At 36.1% G+C, this 12,917-nt stretch overlaps 1 protein-coding gene across 1 annotated transcript in view; it reads right to left on the bottom strand.

Moving 5' to 3' along the window:
* The window catches only part of LOC120627620 (nuclear receptor subfamily 2 group E member 1), a gene marked incomplete at its 5' end in the record, with an annotated part of 37,740 nt that extends 26,368 nt beyond the window's left edge, over positions 1-11,372 (bottom strand). The window contains 2 exons of the mRNA XM_039895632.1: positions 9,807-9,968; positions 11,288-11,372. Coding sequence (XP_039751566.1) covers positions 9,807-9,968; positions 11,288-11,372 — 247 coding nt within the window. The remainder of the gene's footprint in view (positions 1-9,806; positions 9,969-11,287) is intronic.
* Positions 11,373-12,917: the final 1,545 nt, after the last annotated feature.

Raw genomic sequence — 12,917 nt, 5'->3', positions numbered from 1 at the left:
CATCAATCGTGTAGAAAACTACGATTTGTTAAATGTGTTTTAATATATTGTTTAAACTTAGGTAAAGGTAGATCTAATATGACCTTGGGTATCATGGGCATATACAAATATATCCCCACAAAGGATTTCTGTACTTTTCTCAGACGATATGCAGATATCACTAATTTATGTCCGTTTCTAGTTAGTCGACTGTTTATATTGACTTTTTGTTTATAATTACTTATGTTTTGTTTAATTTGTTTAATGCAGGTTTCCTCACCTTAACCGTTGAAGCAACAGTGCGTGTTGGGATTCCTGGGAAAAATCATTATTTCCTAACTCCAATCTGTTACTGGAAACTTCTCAGTAAAGCCGTGATTATCTACTTAACCATTTTTTAGCCGACTCCGGAATCAAATTTAGAACCACAAGATCCGCAGCCTAACACGCTAACCACTAGACGTATGAGGTAGTACAACGAAGTTTAATACAAACAGACTAACACGGAGTGTTAAAATCGTAACCCCTTTGTAGCCGGGTTAATAAAGGCGTAGGGGTAAGGGGTAGCTCAAAGTTAGCGTTTGACTATTGCCGATTTGCTCCCTGTTTGCTCTGTGATATTGAAGTTAGCTGATTGGCTCCGACAGATGGACCTGGCAAAATCGATGACTGGCCTATCTGTACTCGTCAAATATTTACTTATGGAAAATTTTGTAGTGCGCCTTTTTCCTAGATAGATTTGTAAGCTTTGATCTTACGAACTATTACCATCTGTGTTCTGCATGAAATACTAAGCTGAGTTTCAGATTCATTATAACGTATTCTCAAGATTCGAGAAAAATTTATCCGAGAGATTCCGAAGTTTTCTTTCCTTAAAGTTAAGCTTTGTAAGCTTGAGCTAGTTCGATTTTTTTTTTATGTGCTCGTTTTAAAACACGAACACCCGTCATAAGATTTTTGTATTTCTGTCTGGCGTTTTAATTTTCCAGAGTTAATTTTCTAAACAGCTGACAGCGGGATGCAACGGGTAAGAGTTACTTGTTTCGACTATTTTGTAGTGCACGGTGGAATTTTTAAATTATTAGTTAGTTATTTTTAAATTTTACATGTCTAATAAAATAAAATCAAACGCGAACAAACTCGCGGACAACATCTAGTCTCATAAAAACAGTATAGTTTATTTAAAGTTAGAATCAGTTCAGAACATCAGTACGTACGTTTTATCATATAATAGCTTCATTTGTGTTGATCGTTATCCAGTAGGTAGTTACACAGCCGACTCGGGAATATGGATGGAGTAGCGCGTCGTCTGCGGCGGGTAAGTTTCGTGAGGGCGTATAATTACGCGAGCGAGTAAACATATAAAGGTAATCCGGGTCGCGGCGGCACAAAGTGATGCTCGTGAATAATTTAGCGGCAGAGCACCTGCGGCGAGACCGCAGCCAGTTACTCGTCAGGGCTACCGTCAACGTAACGTTTAGTATTAGAGCTTTTTGTGACAGCTCTCCCAGGGAAGTACTGCTACCATGCTTATTACTGCCGCTAAGCAGCATTATTGCAATGCTGTGTTCGGGTCTGAAGGGCTTGGAAGCGAAATTCAAAAAATTCAAAATTCATTTACTTCAAATAGGCCTAATATAAGCACTTTTGAAACGTCAAGTCTGTCTGTTTGTAGTGACTCTTCCACCGGTTCGGAAGGCAGATTCTACCAAGAAGAAGCCGGCAAGAAAGTCAGCAGCTGCTCTTTTCCAACCATTTACATTTTACATTTTAACATTCAATTTTCTATCTTTTTGTATTTTCTATTTTATTCTATATCTCAATTTTATTAATTGTATAGTAACCTCGCTGTAATAAATGTGTTTTAACATATTCTTTAAACTTATGCATTGGTAGGTACAAAATCACCTTAGGAATCATATTATAAAAGCTCATACTCAATCCCACAAATGACTTCGTACCTTTCGCAAACAATATGCAGACGATACTAATTTATAACCATTTCTTGTGAGTCGACTGTTTATGACCACTTTTTGTTGAAGCTACAGTAAGTATGCCTATTTCTTTAAACTTCTCACGGGGGGATTCGCGTGATTTAAGTTTATATTTATGCTGATGCTGGTGTAATACCAGGCATATGAGGGTTAACGCCTATGCCTCAAGTTGATGGACACAGGAAGGCACGCCGCAGAACGTGTTCCTTGCATGGCCGTAGTGTTGATCTGTCCACCATCAGGTGGGCCGTCCGTCAATTATTACGATTTGAACCAAACAAATGATGCATAAGACGAGAAAATGTTAGTGAAATGAAGGCAGGGCTTGCCAACTTCGGCGCCTTAGAAAGTACAGAGGTGCACCACACTTTCCTTCTAACTACAAAAAATTAAGTCAAATATTTTTTTACAGTCTTTGTGAAGCGGTGTGACGCGTGACGGTCTGTCCCAAACTTTGAAAATTTTTATGGAGATCACAAAGCTCAGCAATCCCATTGTTGGGGTTGTATTATTTTTCTTAATACTATAGTTAAATTTATTATTTATTATGGTTTTATTACTTTCAGATTGATGATGTTTTATATTTTGCGCCTATATGCCTAACTAACAAATACCTATCTATTTTTGGTGTAAATTGTTGCTCTAACCAGGTTGCTTCTTTAATAGTTTTAAGTGACAATGTGAGATGGTGATAGCAAAAAAAAAAACAACCGGCTCAGTTTGTTGTGGGCTTCTTCTTAGACCAGGGCGCGTTTGGAACCCTCGTAGCTTTAGTTTTAAGTTGACGAATGTAGTTATCGCCATCAACTCACTTCTATGTTATATTTTACGTGTAATGTACGCTTTAAAAGTGCCAGATTTGTGCCTTTTTGAATAATGAAATATTTGACTTTGACTTTAACTAGCTAGTAAAGGTAGAACGGAATCTTTCGGCATGTGTATTTTCAGTCATGTGCCTTCACGCATGCATTTTTTAGGCAAACCCGAGCTAGTTATATTTCACTGAGGGCTACTTTCAAAGCTATAGCATACCAGTAAATTAGGTAGTTTTTTCATCTTGAATATACTATTCAAGGCCATCCCCTTAGGTCAGGGATTAGTGTCCTACCATAAAGTAACTATGGCTAGGCATAGTGTGTGTATGTCTGTGTGTCCGCTGCTTCAAAATGCCGAATTACATAATTTCCTCAACTCCTTCAATATGGGTATCAAACGAAAGGGCTTGACTAGTAGAAAAATGTACACTTTATTGGAAGTTGGATACATATATTTTTAATTGATATATTATATCAGTATCGCAGCCCTGCGCTAGTATTATACAGTTATTAGGAGCACAGAATACTCAAAAGCTTTGTAACAAGAGCTAGCGCCCGACTTGCTACCGACGCGTGGGATTCTATGAATATTCAATTATTCGCATTTTGCAAAGATTTAGATTTAGTTGGGCTTCTATGCATAAGTTATTTAAACCTAAAGCTACTTTCCATTTATTTCTATACATCTATACTAATAATATAATAAAGAGGACAGATTTTTTTGTTTGTTTGTACCGGATAGGCTCCGAAAGTACTGAACCAATTTTAAACAACTCTTTACTAAAAAAGCTAAGTTTTCAGTAACTAACTTATGCTATAATTTATTTTAAAAAAATAACGGGATTCTTAAGAAAATTACAATAATATTGTATACAGTCGATCGCTGGTAGAAACAACAGTGGGTAACATTTGTATCGCAGAATTAATTCTTATTCAAATAACTAATTTCATCACCAAGGGTAGGGTTTATTTATATAGCATTATTTTTTTTACATTTATTATCAAATATATATATATATATATCCCTCAGTGCCTGAAGACGAAAGTCTTCGAACAGTGCGTGTTGCCAGTGATGACCTATGGCTCTGAAACATGGTCGTTAACTATGGGCCTCATAAGAAGGCTTAGAGTCACTCAGCGGGCGATGGAGAGAGCTATGCTCGGAGTATCTCTACGCGATCGAATGAGAAATGTGGAGATTCGTTGAAGAACCAAAGTTACCGACATAGCTCAACGAGTCGCGAAGCTTAAGTGGCAATGGGCCGGGCACATAGTTCGGAGAAAGGATGGACGTTGGGGTCCCAAGGTGCTGGAATGGCAGCCCCGTACTGGTAAGCGCAGCGTTGGTCGACCCCCAACGAGGTGGACAGACGACATTAAGCGCGTCGCAGGTAGCCGTTGGATCCAAGCGGCTCAGAATCGTGGAACTTGGAACTCCCTACAAAAGACCTATGTCCAGCAGTGGACGTCTATCGGTTGATGTGATGATGATGATGATGATGATATATATATATATATATATACAACGAAGGTACTATTCGTTGTTTTGATCAAACATATCTCAAATTAAATGTGCCTGCAGAATGCTTTAGAAACAAAAAAAACCGCGGACGAGCTATTATGATATTATTCATACTTTATTTACTAACATTATACAGAAGAAAGATTTGTTTGTTTGTTTGAATCGATAAGCTTTGCAGATTTGCATTTGATGGTAGGTACGTCGTACCTACATAAAGACTAATTAGTATACCACACTGATATTTACTAGAATCAAATAAATCGCTAAACCTTATAGGTACTTATCTCTAAGATAAATAAGCCACTGTGACGCATTTAATGTCAAAAAAGAATTAAAATATTAAATGGTATTTTATCATCGTCATTAATAACAGTAATTTAATGATTGTAAATAAAAAGTTTTTCCCTCAGTCTGATTTATTTAAAATCGCAGGGCTAATCTTGTTTGTTTTGTTAAGCCAGAACAACGGCTGCCAAATAAAGTTAAATGATTAGTGAATCAGCGAATTTAGGTATTTGCAACTAAATTATGCGACTGACTGAGAGAATGACGTACGGTTAACTAAAATACATTAAACAAAGTGAACGGCTGTACCTATTATTAGACTAACGAACCTGCTGACGTCGCTTAAACTAAAATCATTCTTTTATTAACACTTTTAATATTAATATTAACAAACAAAAGATTATCAGTCGTCAGATCTCGTTCAATAAGTGCGTTTTAACGTTTTATTAAATATGAAATGGCACTGTATAGTTTTTTTATGTAACGGAATTGGAATTTTCTGTAAAATAAACTTTCAGTACCTGCCACGCGCGAGCATAAAGCCATCACGCATCCACCCCGTTTATTATCATTCATAAAAAGCCTATAACAGTCCACAGCTGGACTAAAGGGCTGCCGCAGCGGGAGGGTTTGCCCATAATCACCACTTTCTCCACTCAAAGCATTGAAAGAAGAAAGCAGCCTGGGGAGAAGGGTGATCAGAATGACAAAGTAGATGTATAAAATAGAATCTGAACTCATGGATCAATGTACTGGAGCATATTCATCAGCAATAAATAAAAGCGACAAAGGTTGTCAAACACAATACAGTATTGGGTGAATCGAGGTGACGTAATGACATAGGGTCGTATATTGTGAATATAGAACGTCGGAGTGACGGTACTCGCCACATCAATCTATTTTATCCGACGTTTCACCGCACGGCTGCTGGACAAAACAACCTGCCGCGAGCGTGATGAATATTCAAATTTTAAATATTTATGGATTAGGATCGAACTAGTGTTTCTCTAGCCTGCCTTCCGCGTTTGTTTTAAGTAGCAAGCTTTTTGTGCTCGTCCAGGGAAGTAGTACCGACATGCTTATGTCTGCCGCAAAGCAGCATTGTTTCAATGCTGAGTTCGGGGTTGCTTTTTTAATTAAAGATACATGAGGCTTAACACCTTCGCGTCAGGTGATGGACACAGAGCGGCACGTTGCAGGACACGTTCCTTTGCCTTGCGAAGTGTTGCTCTTTTTTATATTCGATAAATAAATAAATAAATAAATAATAAATAAATATACCGATTATAGATATATAACAGCTTATCACCTATCAATGTATCTTTGAAATTTTGGACAATCTCCCTGGCGCTGAGGTCTTAAAATAAATAAATAAATACACTACGATACACTACGATAATACACAAACCGCCATCTAGCCCCAAAGTAAGCGTAGCTTGTGTTATGGGTACTAAGATGACTAATGAATATTTTTATGAATAATATACATAAATACTTAGAATATACATATAAACACCCAGACACTGATAAACATTCATGCTCATCAGACAAACATTTACCAGTAGTGGGAATCGAACCCACGGCCTTGGACTCAGAAAGCAGGGTCGCTGCCCACTGCGCCGTCTAAATCGGTCTAATCGTCTAAGTCGGCGATGGTTTTCACTTATTATCAGGTCGCCTATCTGCTCCGTCCATCAATTATTACTTCAAAAAAAACGTAAAGAGAGAGAGAGAGAGAGAGAGAGAGAGAGAGAGAGAAATATATAATATACTCGTAGTTGACATGAGATATGACATGATGATGATGGAGACATGATTATATTTCAAGCTTGTTTCAATAATCATTTCAGTGGTCTCGTTTTTTTCAATTTACGAGCATAATAAATATTTAACTCTGTATATCTAATCTCATAAATAAAATTAAGTGTTGAATCTTGAATCTCTAAAAACAGCTTTTCACTTTTGATGCATTTAAAAGTTTAAACGGTACTTATAAAAAAAATCATTTGACTGTCTGTTTATTTTTATAGGTATTTCAGAGGCAGGCTAGGGAACTTTTATTTCGTAGAGCGACCTCTAAAAGGGGTGTTGAAAGACAGTAGGTATCAAAGGTAGGATGTCAAAGTTAGGGATACTAAAGTAAAGAAGGTTGATTCCCTTTCGGTTGTTGGTATAAGCTAAGAATGAGTTTCTTTAAAAAGCTTCTGGTTTAGAGTGGAACTATCACATAGTGATATGTTCCTGTTATGTTTATAAGTTATGGTGCAGTTTGAGATTGTACCAAGGCAGTTTTATCAAGTTTAAACTCCAAATCGGTTTCTACACGGCATCGACCGTGACCGCTTATTCATATATTTTTGACAGTAGGGTTGTAACTAGCCTCGGTCGAAGCGTCCAGATCAGACGAGAGAAAATACAGAAATTATGAATTCCCAAATTTCCATTGCTGGCGATGGAACCGGGGACTTCCAGCTTTTTTTTGACGGCCGATTGGCGTTGAAAATGTTAGTGTGATGAACATGAATGTTTTTCGGTGTCTGGGTGTTTATATGTATATTATAAGTATTTATGTATATTATTCATAAAAATATTTATCAGTTCTCTTAGTAACCATAACGCAAGCTACGCTTACATTGGGACTAGATGGCGGTGTGTGTATTATCGTAGTGTATCGTAGTGCATTTATTTATTTATTTTAAGACCTCAGCGCCAGGGAGATTGTCCAAAATTTCAAAGATAGATTGATAGGTGATAAGCTGTTATATATCTATAATCGGATTATGTTTTGTAATATTTTGTTATAGGTATCTAAACAATGTCACACAATGCTTTTATAGAATACATTTTAGTTCAATAGAATAGAAATGATTTACCCGCTGTGAGTGTAATGAAAATAGGTCTTTGAATGTAAACACTCAGGTATTATAGCCATCCTAAACCTAATAGGATTTACTATTGTACCACAGATAACATCTATCTAATATTAGATAGGTGCGCTTTAGGGTTATATATTAAGTCCATAATATCTAAAAGCGGTAGCTTCACAATATATTTATAACAGTATAGTAACTATTTGTAAGACAAAATATTTGCTCTTTATAAACGAAAAGTGGATATAAACAACCGCCTTACTCCTCTATGAACAATATTTTGACAAAAATAAAAAAAAATACTAACTAACATACAAAAAATATAAGCCGTCTAACTGTTCACTTATGGTGCATTTGTCTATAAAGTCTTATATATTGTCTTATAGTGGTATCTTTTTGCCACTTCAATGGAGTAAATTAGCCTTTGACTGCAATCTCATCTGGTGGTAAGTGATGGTGCAGTCAAAGATGGGGTCTTTCTTTTTCCTTTCTTTTTTATGTCTGATCGGATTCTACACGGTATCGAACCGGAACGCTAAATCGCTCAGCCATACGGTTTTGTCCGTAGAGAAATATCTAGTCAAGGTCTAACTAGAAATCCCACGAGACCTCATGCGTTTTATTTTCGGATAAATACAACAAAATAAAATAAACCCAACAAAAAAAATAAGCTCAATATTATTAACCGGGTCAACCTGACAAATCTCTATGGTGAAATTTATAATTTCTTTAACATTAATACTGGTCGGCAAAGACTGCCCCATACCACACCTGTCTCTCAAAGTATACACGTTTCAATCCCTACACAGAAGTATCCTCAGGATATCTTGACTTTACAACGCACAATTTCTAAATCTTATTTAGGAATAAAAAAAAACAATTAGTGTTATTTCGAAACTATTCACGTATTAATTACAGCAAGCGTTAATAAAAATAGCAAATGTTTGTAAGTACCAAGCAAAACGTATTGAAAACCGTATTGGGACCATCAAGGTGACGTAATGACAGAAAGGATAAAATATGGTGGAATTGGAATGGCACGACAACGCTGTGACGGTTTATGTCGCTAGGTAATCGCGCTATTGGATAAAGCAACCTGCTGAGATCACGGTGTTTTAGGTATTATAGTGAAATAATAGAATCGGACAATTATATTTTGGACATTACAGTTATAAAAACACTGCCCGCTTATGTAGATTTCGTCAATCGATCAGTATTTTTATGGGTAAAAGGTATCCTCTGTACATTTACTTCGACCTGTAATGTGTACGCGTAATTTCATGATGAACGTTTGAATAGTTAAGACGTGAAAGCATAAACAACCCAAGATATTCTCTTTTATATTTTATATTCTCGTGTTTAAGCTGCCACCTTCTCTATTCAAATATGGATTTCATCAATGTGTCAAAGTGTATAAAACTGCAAAAAAATATAATTTTAATTTGTATATATTATGGTGAGCAGTATTTTTTAGAATTATGTCTTGTCATTTAGTAATCATAATAATTATTTGTTTTTTTACTATGGAAACTGGATTATGTATAAAAAAACCTATAAGAATAACTTAAATGGAACAAAAATATAATGCTTAAATTCTCTATAGCGATAAGATATCTCTAAAATTCCAAAAGCTGAGGAACTTCGCGCTATGCTCGGCTTCTTCTTGTTCAGGGTCGAATCGATATTGTCACGAACATTTCTTTTACCTTATATGTAGTGTGTTTTTCTTTAATATTAATGTTCAACAAGTATTATGGGTTCTTTCAAAAAATCAACCTCACAAAGCTCGTTACATAAGCCAGTTTCGGAAAACACCATAGAGTAGTGTTTACTTTTCGAACTGTCAAAATAAACATTAAGTTTTTAAAATACCCTCTGAAAGCGAAGCTTGATTTCACGCCGACGCGACTGTGCGTCGTAGATGTTTTACTTCAATTATTATAATCACTGATTATAATCATGTATTTTTACATCGGAAACATCTAATTTAGAATTGGATGCACACCTACATAACTATTAATTGAAAGAGATACATAATATTATGTAGAACATAAAGGCGATACACAAGGCTAACGGTGGCGATAAATAATCCCAAATCATTATATTTTTGATGCGCGCAATAAATTTTGTGATTCTTGCATGGATTTACGCGATGTGTGAAGAAATGTTTCACCAACTGTTAGTTGATAACTATTGGGGAACGGTTGAGGTTATGCCTAAGAATCTCCTCAGATTAGGCATTACTTATTTATGAGGAATTGCCTTGTTCCTAGTTAGTTAAAACGGGCATAAGTTTGACTAGTACAGAACGCTTAGCAGAACAAATTCACCTTCTACTTACCATCTTTGTTCATGTTGGCTTGAAAGCACTTGGCGAGCCTGCAGGCGCGGCACTGATTTCTGTGAGTCTTGTCCACTGGGCAGCGGCCCTTCATTTCGCCGCCCGCTTTGCAAGTATACACGCGGTTTCGATGAATTGACCGCTTGAAGAATCCCGAGCAGCCTGTGTGAGAAAAAAACATATACTTTTTACATAATGTAATGTTTCTTTTTTCTTTTTGAAGTTGTACTTCTCTTAGCGCATTAGGGAAAAATGAGAGTTAATTTCTACGATGCGCGCGCGCACCGTCACAAAAAACCGACACCATGAAGTTAGCTATAAAAGGTTGACAGTTGACTTTCAATAATTCAAACAATACCTTTTTTCTATTGTTAGTGTCGTTTAAACGTAGAATAAACGAAAGAAAAATTTTTGAAAAGATCTTGTTACGCCAAAGAAGTTATACTTCTAACGCGTGTACATAAGTACACACACACGTTTATTTTATTTTATAGTAAATACTTGATGTTGCCCGCGTGCTTTAATGCGTTTATAACGGTTTTGAACAAATCCCGTAAGAACCGTTTGTTTTCTTGGGATAAAAACTAGTCTATGGCAGTCTCCGTCCTTTCAACTAGCTCTGTGCCAAAAAATCAAGTTGATTGGTTGCTAAGTTAGTGTGCAAATGAAGGACAAACAAACACACTTTCGCATTTATAATATCAAGTTAGGATTGACGAACCGATAAACACGTGATAATAAGCGGAAAACTGTCGCCTTTAAACATATACACAGGGCATGCAAGGAACTCGTCATACAATGTGCCACCCTTCGTCCATCAACCTGAGGCGTAGGTGATAAGACTCATGTGCCAGTAATTGGCAACCACTCCCTTCAGATCGGAACACAGCAATGCGGCGGGAGTAGGTACTTCCCCCGACGAAAACTGATACAAAATGCTCTACTACTACTTCTACTATATACATTATACATATATATATACTATATATTTGACGTCCGATTGGCGCAGTGGGCAGCGACCCTGCTTTCTGAATCCAAGGCCGTAGGTTCCCTCAACTGGAAAATGTTAGTGTGATGAACACGAATGTTTTTCAGTGGCTGGGTGTTTATATGTATATTATAAGTATTTATGTATCCTACTCGCTTACTTTGGAGCTAGATGGCGATGTATGTAATATAGGAGTATATTTATTTATTTATTACAATTTTGTTGGGATCCATTCTCAAAAAGGCACCTAACTACCTATTTTATCATTATTTAAGTTTTCTTAAAATCATTGTCACTGACCAAATCACCGGAAATATATCAGATCAGATATAAGATGAAAATGTTGGGTATTTAAATCCCTTGACTCAATACCAACTAAATTGACATTACTATCACACATAAACTATCATAATAAAGCACAACAAAGTTGATAGATAATATATAAAGAATATACCTAGATACATCTAATTATAGTATATAAATACATACATACCATCGCAACTGTAAATGCCGTAATGTTTTCCTGAGCTCCTGTCGCCGCAGACATTGCAAGGGATATCAAGCAGGCGGTCACCTGTGTACAAATAATATTTGACATGTTATTTTCTTACGATTTTCTTACAGAATATTGTACGTGTTCAAATCCTCTTTGGTTCAGTGGTGAGTAATTTTGCGTTATAAGTGACGGGTTCCCGCAGGGTGATAATGTATCTCGCGACAGGTTTGCGACAAGCGTAAATCTTGCAATCACTGCTGTCAAACTCCACTTTTCCATACAATAAATAAACAAAAGTGACGTTTGACAGCAGTGATTGCAAGATTTACGCCTGTCGCAAACCTGTCGCGAGATACGTAATCACCCTGCCGGACGCGATCCATAGCAGGGGCATTTGAGAATTTAATATTTTTGAATTTTCTCTGATCTGGTATGGTGTGGTGTGGTGGAAGCCTTCCGGTGTAGCTAAATTACCCTACCAATAAAGACATGCTGTCAAACGATTAGCCGTTCCGAACTGAGTAGAAACCTATTTGAAGTATTTAGGATTTACAACCAGTTGTGATTGACGAAGGGCTGACTTGTAGTGAGAAAAGGAAGTCCGATCACTCGAGCAAGCATTACCGTACGATATTCTTGGAATAACCACGAAACCCATAGGCAAAAGTTTACAGCCTTTGAGTTAAAGATGCTTCAGAGATAAACCATCGTACAAAAATACCAAATTAATAAACAATTATTAGGCATTAGACATTTTTTTATGAATTCAGTAGATGTGAGTAAAAAACAAAACAAATATGATAAGGGTAATGTATTGAGTTTGTCAGCAAATGAACCATTCATTTGCTGTAGATTTCGAAAATATTTCATAATTTTATTTCGGCAAACAATAGTCCTGGATGGTATTTTAAATTGATCTATCCTAAAAAATTTAGAATTCAAATTTGTTATTAATAATAACTTACCTCATGGCAAACATATAACGTTTTCTATTCCCAATGTTGTGGCCATTGTTTAATGTTTATACAATAATTGAGGCTTCTAAGCGTTACCAAGCGCGCCCTACCCAAAATAGATTAGTCAGATTACACCAATCTCGCTAATAACGTGGTGTTTTTGTTGCCTTTACAGAAACCTTCCCCTTCAGCTGCCCCTTTTCCTTAACGCTTATAACAGCCACTGTTACACCGTTTTGTCTATATTAAAATAGTTATTTCTTATGTAAGTATAATAAAAAAATATTTCTTAGCACACTGAAAGATCTAATAAATATATTAACTAAATTTCCCCTATGTGCGAAAAAGTAAATCAGTGTTTAATTATTTAAGTCCACCTGCGTAAAATTAGTAAAGTTAGTAAGTTTTAGTGACGGTTAGTAAACAAAATAAATAAATAAAAATAAAGAAACAAGTCTTATGGGCTGTAATATTCTATATGAATGGTAACATTTTTTTGTTTTGTAACTTTGGGTAATAGTATTATTAGTAGCTGTGACTTTTACATGCTCGCGGATGAAATGGACTTTTATCGGATTAAATGGACTTTTATCCGCGCGTATGTAAAAATATAAAAGGGATTGCTCCCTATAAGTACTGTCCTTAAGAAAAAGCATCGGCTACGGTCTACA

The sequence above is a fragment of the Pararge aegeria genome, chromosome 11 (assembly GCF_905163445.1).
Source record: "Pararge aegeria chromosome 11, ilParAegt1.1, whole genome shotgun sequence".
NCBI classification, from domain to species: Eukaryota; Metazoa; Arthropoda; class Insecta; order Lepidoptera; family Nymphalidae; genus Pararge; species Pararge aegeria.
The sequence above is the reverse complement of the archived record's forward strand: the minus strand, read 5'-3'. Positions and strand labels throughout refer to the sequence as shown.